The 12,108-nt window shown below is 40.0% G+C and overlaps 1 protein-coding gene across 9 annotated transcripts in view; it reads right to left on the bottom strand.

The window, feature by feature from the left end:
• NEO1 (neogenin 1) overlaps window positions 1-12,108 on the bottom strand; it is a 251,030-nt gene that overhangs the window by 50,270 nt on the left and 188,652 nt on the right. For 6 of the 9 annotated variants that reach the window (XM_032417572.1, XM_032417574.1, XM_032417570.1 and 3 more), the window contains exons 9-10: window positions 7,952-8,171; window positions 1,887-2,041 (exon numbers count right to left, since the gene is read on the bottom strand). In XM_032417572.1, coding sequence (XP_032273463.1) covers window positions 1,887-2,041; window positions 7,952-8,171 — 375 coding nt within the window. The remainder of the gene's footprint in view (window positions 1-1,886; window positions 2,042-7,951; window positions 8,172-12,108) is intronic. The other 3 variants (XM_032417573.1, XM_032417575.1, XM_032417577.1) reach the window with 1 other exon arrangement.

Raw genomic sequence — 12,108 nt, 5'->3', positions numbered from 1 at the left:
GTCACAAGTGCCTACAGATTTCATAATGACTGTAACGAAAACAGAAAGAGAATACACAACTCTGCTTTGAAAGGGGGGTGCGTAGGCAAGGGAAGGACTGGGAAGATTTCTGGGGAGCCAGAAGGAACAGCTTCCTCAGATACCAAGGGAAAAATTATTCCAGTCAATGGGGAGGACATGTGAGAAGACGGTATAATGTGGTTCAGGGTGAATACTGAATGAATGTGGGAAGGAGAATGCTGAGAAGGAGGACACAGCCGGATAGTGAAGAGCTTCTAATGTGCTGCTGTGGAGTCTGCCTCATCTCTTGTAGGTGTTCGGTAATTACTGAAAAATTATGAGCAGGAATATGACATGGTATGATCAGATCTGTGTTTAGAAAGGACACATAAATGTATGCATGGAAGAAAAACAGTAAGCGAATAAGACTAAAGAATAATGATTTTTAAAATAGCTACCATTTATTGAATGCTTACAATCAGTCCCGCTTAAAATGCTTTACATGTATTTAAATTATGTCTCATTTAATCTTTGCACTAACCCACATGAGAGGGACACTATTATCACCCCTATTTACAGATGAGGTTGAGAGGCTAAGAACTGCTCCCACAGGACGGAAAGTCAGTGAGTGGTGGAGCCAGGAGCTGCACAGGTTCTGATTCTAACACGCGGACTCAAGCAGACCAGTCAGAAGATTACTACGACGCCCTCCATGGGATGTATGTGACTGGAAGACAGTCCAGCTCTAACTCCTACAACAGCTCCCGTACCTCTTTACTACATTCTTTTCATCTAACTGATGAACTTGTGACAAGTTCCACCACCAATTTATACACAAATTCCAGAGGTTGCCTATGCCTACACTTTGGTAGACATTCTATATTTAAAAACAATTTCTCTGGTGCCGGTGTTTCTCTAACAGAATCCATTAGATTTAAGGAACAGGAAAAAAAAAACGTAGCAAAATGTAAAACAAACAAGCTTTCTTAAATAACAGCACCACAGCTTGACAGTTTTGCTACCCAAGTAGAGAAACCTGAATGTGGTTATTCTGACAGTTGTTTGCTTTATTTAGTCATGAATCATGGTTATTCACTTAATGTTAAGAGCATTTTTTTGTGCAGCCTGACAAGTGGGATTTGTCACACTTCTGCTGCTACAGGAAACTTTCCTCTAAGTTATTAAAGGGGAAGGAAAACAAAACAATCCCCCGATTCCCTTGAAATAACTTTCAATATATTCATTGGATACACATAAACAAATATGATCCTAAAAATGCACTAAGAAATTCTTTAATTTCACCTGCACAGTGGCATAATAAATGGAAAAAATTTTAAGTTGGTTTGTTCAGCTAAGTATGTAAAATATTTTCTGAGGGCTGACTTCAACACTTGCACCTCTCCTGCCATAGGCTGAATACCTTCAGATGAAGTACAAATCTCTTTCCATTAATTTGTCTTTTGCCAAAACTTGTTATAGCCACTTTCCATCCCTAAAATACCCTCAAGAGAATCAGGTTCCATCTACATTAGTCTCTTTCTTCTAATCAAACTCCTTGAAGAAATGATTGTACTGCCTACTTTCCTTAGAATTACAGAGGTACAATATCATATAGGTGGGATCACAGGGAAAGAGTCTACAAGGCATCTGAGCCAGGTCTTAAAGAATCAATAAAATCTGAGTGTGTATCAGCAGAGTCCTATTGCCTTACACTGTTTGCCACTGTTTGATGTGAATTACTTTGATCTCCCCTAACTAATTCATAAGGTCCTCGATGGCAAGGAACGGGTACCTTCTGCACTGTTATGGTACACGAGGCCACATGGAAGGCAGACCTTCCTATGGCCTACATACAGGTAGGGCTGACAGACAGGTGGAAGACTTACCCTCAGGCTGTGTTTCTACTCGGAGTGGAGCTGAACTCTCTCCGGAGCCATGTTTATTTTGAGCCATAACTCTAAAGATGTACACAGTCGCTGGCATTAGGTTTTGAATGGTTACCTGCATTTCTCCTGGGCGACTGGTATTCTCAACACGTTCCCTTTGGGCAAAGAGGGGTGTGGAAAGAAACAGCATTGATTAGGAATACTTCTAGAATGTGCAGTTTCATTTTCATTGCAATTCCTATAGATAAATGCCATATCAAAATCTTAACTCTTGACTCCGGCAAACAAACTGAGGGTTGTCCATAATTATACTCAGTCTACTGAACATACTATAATAAAAACCAATTTATATTACACAAGAGTTTTCAACAAATATTGTGGAAGAATTCATTTGTTTTAGACAAATAGCTGGCCTTAAAGGATTGTCGATCATGTAAGGAGAGGTCTGTATCTATCCTGACAGAGTAATAAAAAGGTCCAAAACCACTCTGTGGACAAAATTACTTGAAATTACATAATCGGGTTGCATTAAAATTCTTACTTTAAGATATTGGTAATTTTCCCTGAAATCACAGATTAAAATTTGTTTAGTTCTACATGACCTTATGCAGATTTGCCTGATTGTATGTGAACATTTACATTTCAGAGATTTAAGTGTTTTTCAGTAGTTTCCTATAGTTTTTAAAACTACCTTATTTTAATTTAAAACAAACCAACAGAACCCACATCATCTTCATAGAGTGCCTGTCCATATATAATGTCAGGTCCACCAGAGCAGGGTAACTATAGCACCAAAAGCTATTGCTCAAAGATACCTGAGATATCGACAGGTATTTTCTCTTGAGCTAACCCTCTAAATCACAAGATTTAAAAGGAGGTTTCAGCTGATTTCTTACACTCTGAAGTTTCTGACAGTTGCTCTGATCACAAATGATCACTGTCTAAAAGAAAGTATGGGGTTTTACACTTCACCCAACTACAAGCTCCATGTGAGAGCACAGATTAGGTCAGTTTTGCTCACTGTACCTAACAGTTTAAACAAAAAGTTGGAACTATCTTGAGAAAGATAGTTGGGGGGAGCGCTATGTTACTTTAAATTGAAGTGTCTCAGTCATGTTCCCATATTACAGAAGAACTTAGCAGAATGCTCATAGGTGGAAGCAGCCTCACAGATATGTGCAGAATGCATGAATGGAAATTTGCTTTCTATGTAAACTTTGTGTAGTAATAATATCATGTACATCTTTTGTTCATTCCTGTGTGAAAGGAAAAAAAACCAGGAGAAATGAGTGAAGGGAATGAAAAACTTAGAACAAACTTCTATAGAAACACTACAATTAAAAAAATCAATAATACGTATGATTCCTTAAAGATGAAAGAATAATTAGCTAGTACTGCAAAAGCTTTAACTCTAGATCGGTCTGAGGTCCCAGAACCAAGTGCCTGTCTAGAAAAAAACTTCTGACTTCAGGACAAGATCCAGGGTGGGTTTTAAAGTGCAATTCTCATAAATGGGTGAGGTTGCAATGGAACTTAGGTTAGAATGTGTAACTAAGAGTCAAAGGAGAAAGGAAAAGGTACATTTTATATTAAGACAGTGCTGGGCTAGGCATTAAGAGCTCTAATTCTGGTTTTGGCAAGCTCACTAATTCTTTCTGAGCCAGATAGTAAATATTTACAGGCTAAGAGACAAAATGGAAAATATTAAGTAGTTACTTATATAACCTATTAAAATGTAACCATTTGAAAACACAAAAAAATATTCTTAGCTCCTGGGTCATAAAAATAACAAGTCTGATTTGGCCCAGGGTCCCTAGCTTGCCAATTCCTGGCTCAACTAAGATACCTAAGGCTTCGTCCATCTCTAAAATGTTATTAACTTCTGGAATAACTTACTCTGCATTTTACATTTAGTGGCTAGTATCAGAAAAGTACTATTTACACTAAAAAAGAACGAACATTTCATAGTTGAAAAGGCAGAGGAAGGACCCTTTGAAATCTCAAGAAACTCAAGCACCCAAAAGAATTATCTCATGACCAAGACACACTGTGCCATCTGGTGGCTGATTTTTCAAGTGCAGGAAGTAGTGGGATTTGTAAATGCAGGTGGTGGCTTCCATCCTCACACTGAATTCTTATTATAAGTCTGTGATGAAAAGTCACTACCCTCATTTTTTTAGATGAGAAAACCTAAGCTTATAAAGGTTAAATAAATTCTATTTACAAAACAAGCAGGATCTAGTCTTCTGACGTGGTGTTCTTTCTACTCCTTCATGGCTTGTATTCAGAAATCATCAACTTCATTCACAAATGAAATGACAAAAACATGAGTCTCCAAGAATCTTCCTTTGAAATATTCCCTAGATTTATTCTGTTCACTTCAAGTCACTACTCTCACCTTCGTCCAGGCCATATCTACCACATGCCTAGATTAAGTAGATTTGTCTCTCTGACTTCATTTCTTCTCTTCTCTTTACGTAGTGCTCATAAAAAAGCTATTTAATAAAATCACAGTGCACACTTGCTCAGTAGTCTAAAATGGTCCCTTCTTAACTGATTATGTCCAAATTCTTACTGGCATTATGACATTTGGCTCTAAACTTCCACTTTATTATAATCTCTCACTAATTCCTACCAGAACTCTGGGCCAGTTAAGCTTTCTTACTTTCCCATCCATCAAACACCAGACACGCAAATTAAATTGCATCCTCCTTGCACCTCCTCTTCCTTTATATATACTTGCCTTGTCTTCCTGCCTGACAATTTAATTTTAAATTGAAGTGACAGATTCTCATTAAAAACAAAAGCATATATAGTTTTAAAAAATCCAAAAGTCCCAGTTTTTCTCTGTCCTCGAAACCTGTCCTCCCTGACACCTGACTGTGGCACATCCTGACCTGTATCTTACCAGACCTCTTCATGTCAGGTTTCCTCAACCTTAGCACTACTGAGCTTTGGGGTGGGATCATCCTTTGTTGTAAGGGGTTGTCCTGTACACTGCAGGATGTTTATCAGCATCTGTGGCTTCTACTCATTGGATGACAGTAAGCATCCTCTCTCATCTGAGGTGTAATAACCAAAAATGTCACCAGACATGGCCAAATGTCCACTGAGGGATGGAGGCAAACTGTCGCTGGCTGAGAATCACTGCTCTGGGCATTTACATGCACATCAAAATACAGAGATACGTCATTAAAAAATTCCTATATCACAGTTCATATGGATATACATATATTAATTATGTGCCCATTCCTCCATCAATGGGCACTTACTTTCCTTTTTTCATTCTTACAAATAATGTTACAATAAACATTTCTCTGAGTGCCCTATGCATATGTATATCTGTTATCTATAGAACATCTAGAAGTGTAATTGATGGATTGATGGGTATGTGCATTAAAAAGGTAAAAAAAATTCTGCCAAATCACTTTCTCCAAGGGCTATTCTTACACTACCACCAAAAGCCTAGAGCGGATTTCTTCTCAGCATTTTAACTTGTTTAACACTAGATATTATCAACTTAAAATTTTTGCCAGCCTTATAAGTGAAAAATAGTTTCACTTTTTGTATTATTTTGTATTTCCCAGGCCGTGAGCAATGGCAAAAACATTTTTTAACTTTAATGGGCCTTCCATTAACTTCTGCTAATCATCTACTTGTACATTCTGCCTCTTGGGATATTTGTCTTCTACTTATGATTTGTAGGAGCTCTTTATATAGATTGGATAGCAATATAATGTTTTATAAATGGTACAAATTTTTTCCCAGCTCATCACTTGATAGTTTGATTTTGTTTATGGTATTTTATCACATGGAATTTTACACTGTTATATAATAAACTTTGTCGATCTCTCCTGTTGTGGCTTCTGGATTTCCTGTCTTCTGTTAAAGGCCTTTCACACTCAAGTGATAAAATATATTTTCTTCTAATACATTTATGAACTTTAAAATCTCTTAATCCATCTATAATTTATTGTTATACATGATGTAAGACAGAGCTATAACTTCCATTCTTTCCACCAAATGGAGTTAATTATCTCAACGTGATTTCTTGAATAAGCTATTATTTCTCCATTGATTGAAATGAATTTATTCATTTAACAAGTAATTATTTAGTGCTATTATATGTCAGGCCCTGTTCCAGGTGCCGGCGATACTCTATTGAATAAGGCAGACATAAGAAACAGGTTATTAAAAGAGAAGACTTCAGCGTGTTAAGTGTTCTGAAAACAAAAGCAAAAAAAAAAAAAAAAAAAAAAAACCCACAAAACCCAAAACGGTGATGTGATAGCAGTGGTATTCTGGTAAATGTTTAATAACCAGCTCTGGTTTGTAGTACTCGTCCCAGTAAATACTTGTGCCATGCCCTGTTTTGAACTACAAAGTCGTCATAGGGTCTGCAAAATTTCCTGAAACTTTAATAACTGGCTTGGGAACAAACTGGCTCCAGAACACCATGTGTGATAGGGCCGAAGGGGGCTAAGTTGGAGGGTATTCATGGAAGGCTTATGGAGGTATCATCTGAAGATGATAGATACGAAGCCACCAACAGTTGTTTGTGAGGGAAATGCCTTCTTGGTAGAAGGAACAGCAAGGGCAAAGGACCTAGAGTGGAAAGAAGTTTGTTATTCTGAGGAATTACTAAGTGTTTTTTCCTTTTGTGAAATACTACAAAATTAGCAGTGAGATGTGAAAGATTATTGGAGACATTTTCACACAGATGCCATTTGTAGTAATGTCTTGCCTTTTTGTGTCTAGAACTATGTTTCTCTATCTTTATAATTCCCAAAACATCTGGTACAATGTTCAGAAACATTATTCTATGAGTCGCTCCATCTAAATGGCTCAAATGAAGTCACACAGACTTCTCAAGAGTGTTAAATCAAGCGGTTTTGATGAAGGTTCCTATCCTTCTATCCTCCTATCCTCGTGGAACTTGACAATCTAGTTATTAAATACAAAGTGTATCAGATGTAAGCACCCTGGTAGAGACACAAGCTCTATTTCATGTGTGAGGGCCCTAACCAAAACAGATATTTTAGCTTTCTTATTTTGGTATGAATGAAGAAATCTACTTGGCAATGCTAAGAATACATAGCACATGGCATGGTTCCTCCCAAAGGTTTTATAATCAGGTTGGGAAAACAACACAAATACACATAAAACAGCAGAAGAGTAACAACTTATGGCAGTAAGAGATCATGTGTTATCATAATTCAGTGCCAATATTAGAGGCACGACCACATATAAGAGAAAGGCTGTATATGCTGAAAAAGGTGGAGAAAACTGCATGAGGGCTTCCTGGGGCTTAATCTGAGCCACGAAAGATGAACTGACTTTAGCTTCAGTTGGGAAAGGCGGAAGCGACTGAAGAGAACACACTGGAAGAAAGGTGGCACAGAATGGGGATCAGACTGGCTTCATGAGAAAGGGAGTTAAACTGGGAGGAGAGAAAAGGAAGGCTGGACAGATACAATAAAGCTGGACTATGAGTAAAGTGGCCGGGGGATTCTGCACAACCTCCCATAAGCAGTGAAGAAGCAATGTGAGCTCCTGAAAGAGGTGGAGATAGAGAGGAACTCAATGAAAATGCGGTTAGGAAAATTAGCTACTAATTACTCTTGTGTCATCAAGGAGACCCCCCGGGAGCTCAGCAGTCCACTTCCACATATGGGTGCAGGCAAATATTCATTTAAGATTACTTCTATAAATTAAGTCTACCTTAATTTCTAGAATCTGTATGTTCTAAGTAAGCCATGTCCTATAGGCTGTGCTGACTGAACCTTATGAAAAAAGAGGAACCCTAGTTATATTTTAATACTTCCACCTAAATAGCTCCATCTACCCTCTCCCCAAGTCATTCCAGAGAGGCAGGAAAGAATATCAGGACTTCAGTCTGATTGGGATAAATTTTAATGACCTAAAATTGGGAATTATGCATATTAGTGATATTTTCTGGACCAAAAATTGGTATAGATTCTGCACAACAAAGAGCCAGGGTGAGCATGACTGGCCTGGGATAGACCAAGATGCAACTAGCTGGCTCCAGACATACGGACACTTACCTAGCAATCCCCTCTTTGGTGTAGAAGACAGAGTAGGTAAGGTTGTCTCCATGAGGATCTGATGCAGGGGTGCGCCACGTCAATTTGATGAAGCGGGTAGAGACCAGGGAGGCCACGACATCCCGAGGAGCTGAAGGCAGTGGTCCCGCTGTGGCTGGTGCTAGATGGTCAGTAGTGGCACTGGTCAGTGAAGTGGGAGGTAATGTTGGGATGGCAACATCTTGTCATGTGCAAACATTGGGGAATATGAAGGGCAAACCACGACGGTTTTAAAAAAGAGAACAGAAAAAACAAAAAACAAAAAAGAAATAAACAAAACCACGATGGGAAATAAAATAAAATGAATGAACATAAAAAAGGCCATTAAACTGAAGGCTAACATGCAGGCCAGGGTTAACTACTGAAAACTAATGGGCACTACTCAGACACATCACTGTAGAGCAAGCAGACTTTCTGGTCACTATAATGGTTGTGGGCAAGGGACAGGGAGGGTGACGGCTGAGAATAAAACATCTCACAGAAGGACACAGCAGTGACCAAGTAATTTTCTTTAATTCTGAAAGCAGCATGCAACATCTGTCAAACTTTGCACATAAAAGTTTCACCTATGATAAAACCTCAGTACTTTATCAAATATGGAATAACATGTGTAGCATGGATGAGCCTAGCTGCTCTGGACATAGGCCCAGGCTATCATGACCTCACTGCAGAGCTGGTGTCTTCAGCTCTGCAGGAGACTCAAGAGACACATCTTTAACTTTTGTCTAATAATAAACTCTGCTCTCTGTAATTCGGCAATACCCAGGCAAGTTAGACAACCTTCCTCACTTTACTAATATTTTACTTGCTATCTTTTTCAACTCATTTAACTACAACAATATAAAAACATGAATTAAAAATGTCAAAACCATAAAAACACAATACTTAGGTAGCTTATCTGTTTGTTACGGTGCTCTCTGCAATATGTATTACCATGGCTTGCAGACTCAGGAACTGGATGGGATAGATGAAGCGGGGGCAAGTCAAAGCTCCGCTCATCAAAAGTCTCTGTTTGTACACTTGTAGTCATGGGTGACTTTATTACTCCTTAAGGCAGTCCATTCTGTTGTCGGACACTTCTGATTTTCCTAATATTGAACCGAAAATCTCCTGCATCTTGGGGCCAGAAAGTATAAGTAAAATCTCACAATTTTTAACTAAAGGAGTTCATCTGAGTTGTGTCATAACCTTAGTGGGAAAATTAGTGGAAGAGAGGCAGAGAGGAAAACATGAAAATTCTGGACCTAATTTTCAGTGGAATGGTAGGTCAACAACCTCCAGGAAAGGCCTGTGAACTGCAAGAGAATCTAAAGTAAGGCAGTCAATAACTATGCCAGAGTAAGTTCTCTAAGGCAAAGTACAGAGAAGACGAACCTAAAGTCACTACTTAGGTGGGGAAGGGGCAAGAGTCATCCAACAGCCACCATCTCTACATGGCATTCTGGCTCTTCATATGGCCTCGCTGGATCCTTACGGTCATTTTACTTCTGTCTTATATGTAGAGACTGACATTTAAAAGGGCTAAACCACTCATCCTAGGTCACAGACAGTGAATGATGTAGTGTTAAAACCAACTTTGGTTTTTAGTTTACGCCCAGAGGAGTTCTACTCCTCCTGTGCCACTTATCAACTGTGTCATCATGGGCAACTCATTCACTCTCCCTTTTCCTCTCCTTATGAGAAAGTACTTTGAAGAGCAGAGTGCCATCAGAATGTAAGACTATGAAGTCCCAGCCACAGTCCCAGAAGATACAAGTCCACACTCCGCTGACCAAGTGTGCACGTTGTAAGTTACATCTGACGGCCTGTAAGGCCTGACATTCTTATCCAGATGTGCTGCCTCAGAGAACATACCTCTCCTTCACAGCTTTCAGAGTTCTTTTTCATATACTGTGTCAGCTTATTCACACAGCAACCTCAGGAGGTAGGATGGAAATGACAGGATTGGAGGCTGGGGGGAAGGTCAGAAAGGAGTCGAGGACTCCCAGGTTTCTGGCTTGGGAGAATGGGTGGTGGGTGGTGTCATTCAAGGAGAACGGCAATATTAAGAGACTAGAGACTGAGGGAGAGATGGCAAATCTGGTTCTGAACATGCTGTGTCCAGAATAATGATCCAACATCCGCCAGAGAAATGTGTAAGAAGCAACCAAAAATATGAATCTCTGATTATTGTAAAGTAAGTCACTAAAAAACCCTTAGTGGGAAATGGTTCAAAGAGTAGCCTGAACACAGTCTTGCTTTGTTGCCTCATTTCTGTGCCCATCCAGAAACACACTAAGTAAAAGCTGCTTCCAAGTCTGACCCGATTCACTAAGCTATATTTTTCCCAACTATCTGCTGGCTGGAGAGGAGAGGAAATTTGTAATGTAAGAGGCAGTAGAGCATACTGGAAAAAGCCCAGGATTTCAAGTACAAAGACCTTGTGTTCAAAACTTGACTCTGCCACTTCCTAATAATGTGAAGTTGGGCAAGTCACTTAGTCTCTCTGATCTCAGTGACCTTGTCTATAAACTGGAAACGCTCCCCACCATTAGCACAATTAGCTTGAATGGGTGACAAATGGAAGAATGTAAGTATAAAGGCAACCAGGAGGGGAATGTAAGCAGGAAGGACCAGGGCACAGAAGTAATGGGTGATAACTGAAAGAATCGTCAGACAGGGAAACCTCAATTAGCCTATGGAACTTCTACAGCACACTCTGTAAGTTTTTAATGGCATCCAGCGCTTCCCATGTATATCTGTCATGTTCACGCTCAATCATGCTAACCTATAAGCTCCCGGAAGACAAAATCTGCATCTGCTTCATCTTGGCATCACTCATTGTGCCTATGTATACCTTAGATAATAAATGTGTATTTATTGAATTAATAAGTGGAAGAAAATTCAGGGAGACTGTTAGTGCAATGGAGACAGTGTTGCTAGAATCTCATCACACACAGTATTTTAATCTTTCTAGCTGATTCAAAGTACATACAAATAACATTTATATAATTATGTTATATAAACATTTGCTTTGCAAATGTATTTTATCAGTTATACCTAGAATAAAAGTAAAAGTAATGCCAGGTCATCGTAAACGATTCCTAGTTAACTATGGGAAAAATCCATGTCTATTCCTTTTTTTTTTTTTTTTAAGATTTTATTTATTTGACAGAGAGAGACAGCAAGAGGGGGAATACACGCAGGGGGAGTGGGAGAGGGAGAAGCAGGCTTCCCGCTGAGCAGGGAGCCTGATGAGGGGCTAGATTCCAGGACCCTGGGATCATGACCTGAGCCGAAGGCAGACGCTTAACGACTGAGCCACCCAGGCGCCCCAATCCATGTCCATTCTGGTCCTAGTGTTTCACACCCACTTTCCCCAAGTTGGTTCTTTTTCTGCTGTTCTGTGTTCTAGTTGGGCGGGTAAGGGAAGAGTTTTACGTGATCCCAGAGAATCAAACAGGCAATGAAGTTACACCAGGATCAACCGCAAATGATGCAGATTGGAACTTCAGACTTCTAGCATGATGGTTTGAGGACGTCAACAGATGCTCTTCCCAAAAAAACAAGTATAAAGTTGCACAAAACTGTCAAAGACTGGAAACTGGCCAAAGGCCTACAGCAAACCAAGAAGCATTTATTTGTGAAAATCAGCAGCGCGTGTGCCGTTCCTCCTGTGTGTGCTCCAAGCTCCCCAGCTCTGCCGGAGCAGTTATTCAACAGAGCCAGGGCAGGCCCTGGAAGCCGGTGGCTGCTGTCGGAGGGGCTCATCTGATGTGGAGTATCGTCGGAGCGGTAATCTTGGTGGCAAGTGAAGAGGAAGGGCCAGCGTCTCCGCCAGCCCGAGGCTGTGATCTTTTCCCGGAGCAAAGAGTGGACGATAGACTAGCAGGATTTAACAGGGAGTTTGAGGTGAAAAAACACAAAGAAGGCTCAATAAGCTCTCCACATACCCCAGGAAGACTGAAAGCCGTGAGTGTGTGCGGCAGAGCCAGCAGTAGGTCCAGGGGACCCATATACCCCTGGCCAGCGGAACCTATGTGTGTATTCAGAGGACCAGTGAGAGACCCCGTGGAAAGCAAGAGTTGAGGCAGACTAAAAAATGACCTCAAGTTTGAATGCATGCCCCAAACCACACC

Source organism: Phoca vitulina, unplaced genomic scaffold (assembly GCF_004348235.1).
Source record: "Phoca vitulina isolate PV1807 unplaced genomic scaffold, GSC_HSeal_1.0 scaffold20, whole genome shotgun sequence".
Lineage (NCBI taxonomy): Eukaryota > Metazoa > Chordata > Mammalia > Carnivora > Phocidae > Phoca > Phoca vitulina.
This window is presented reverse-complemented; position numbering and strand designations above follow the sequence as displayed.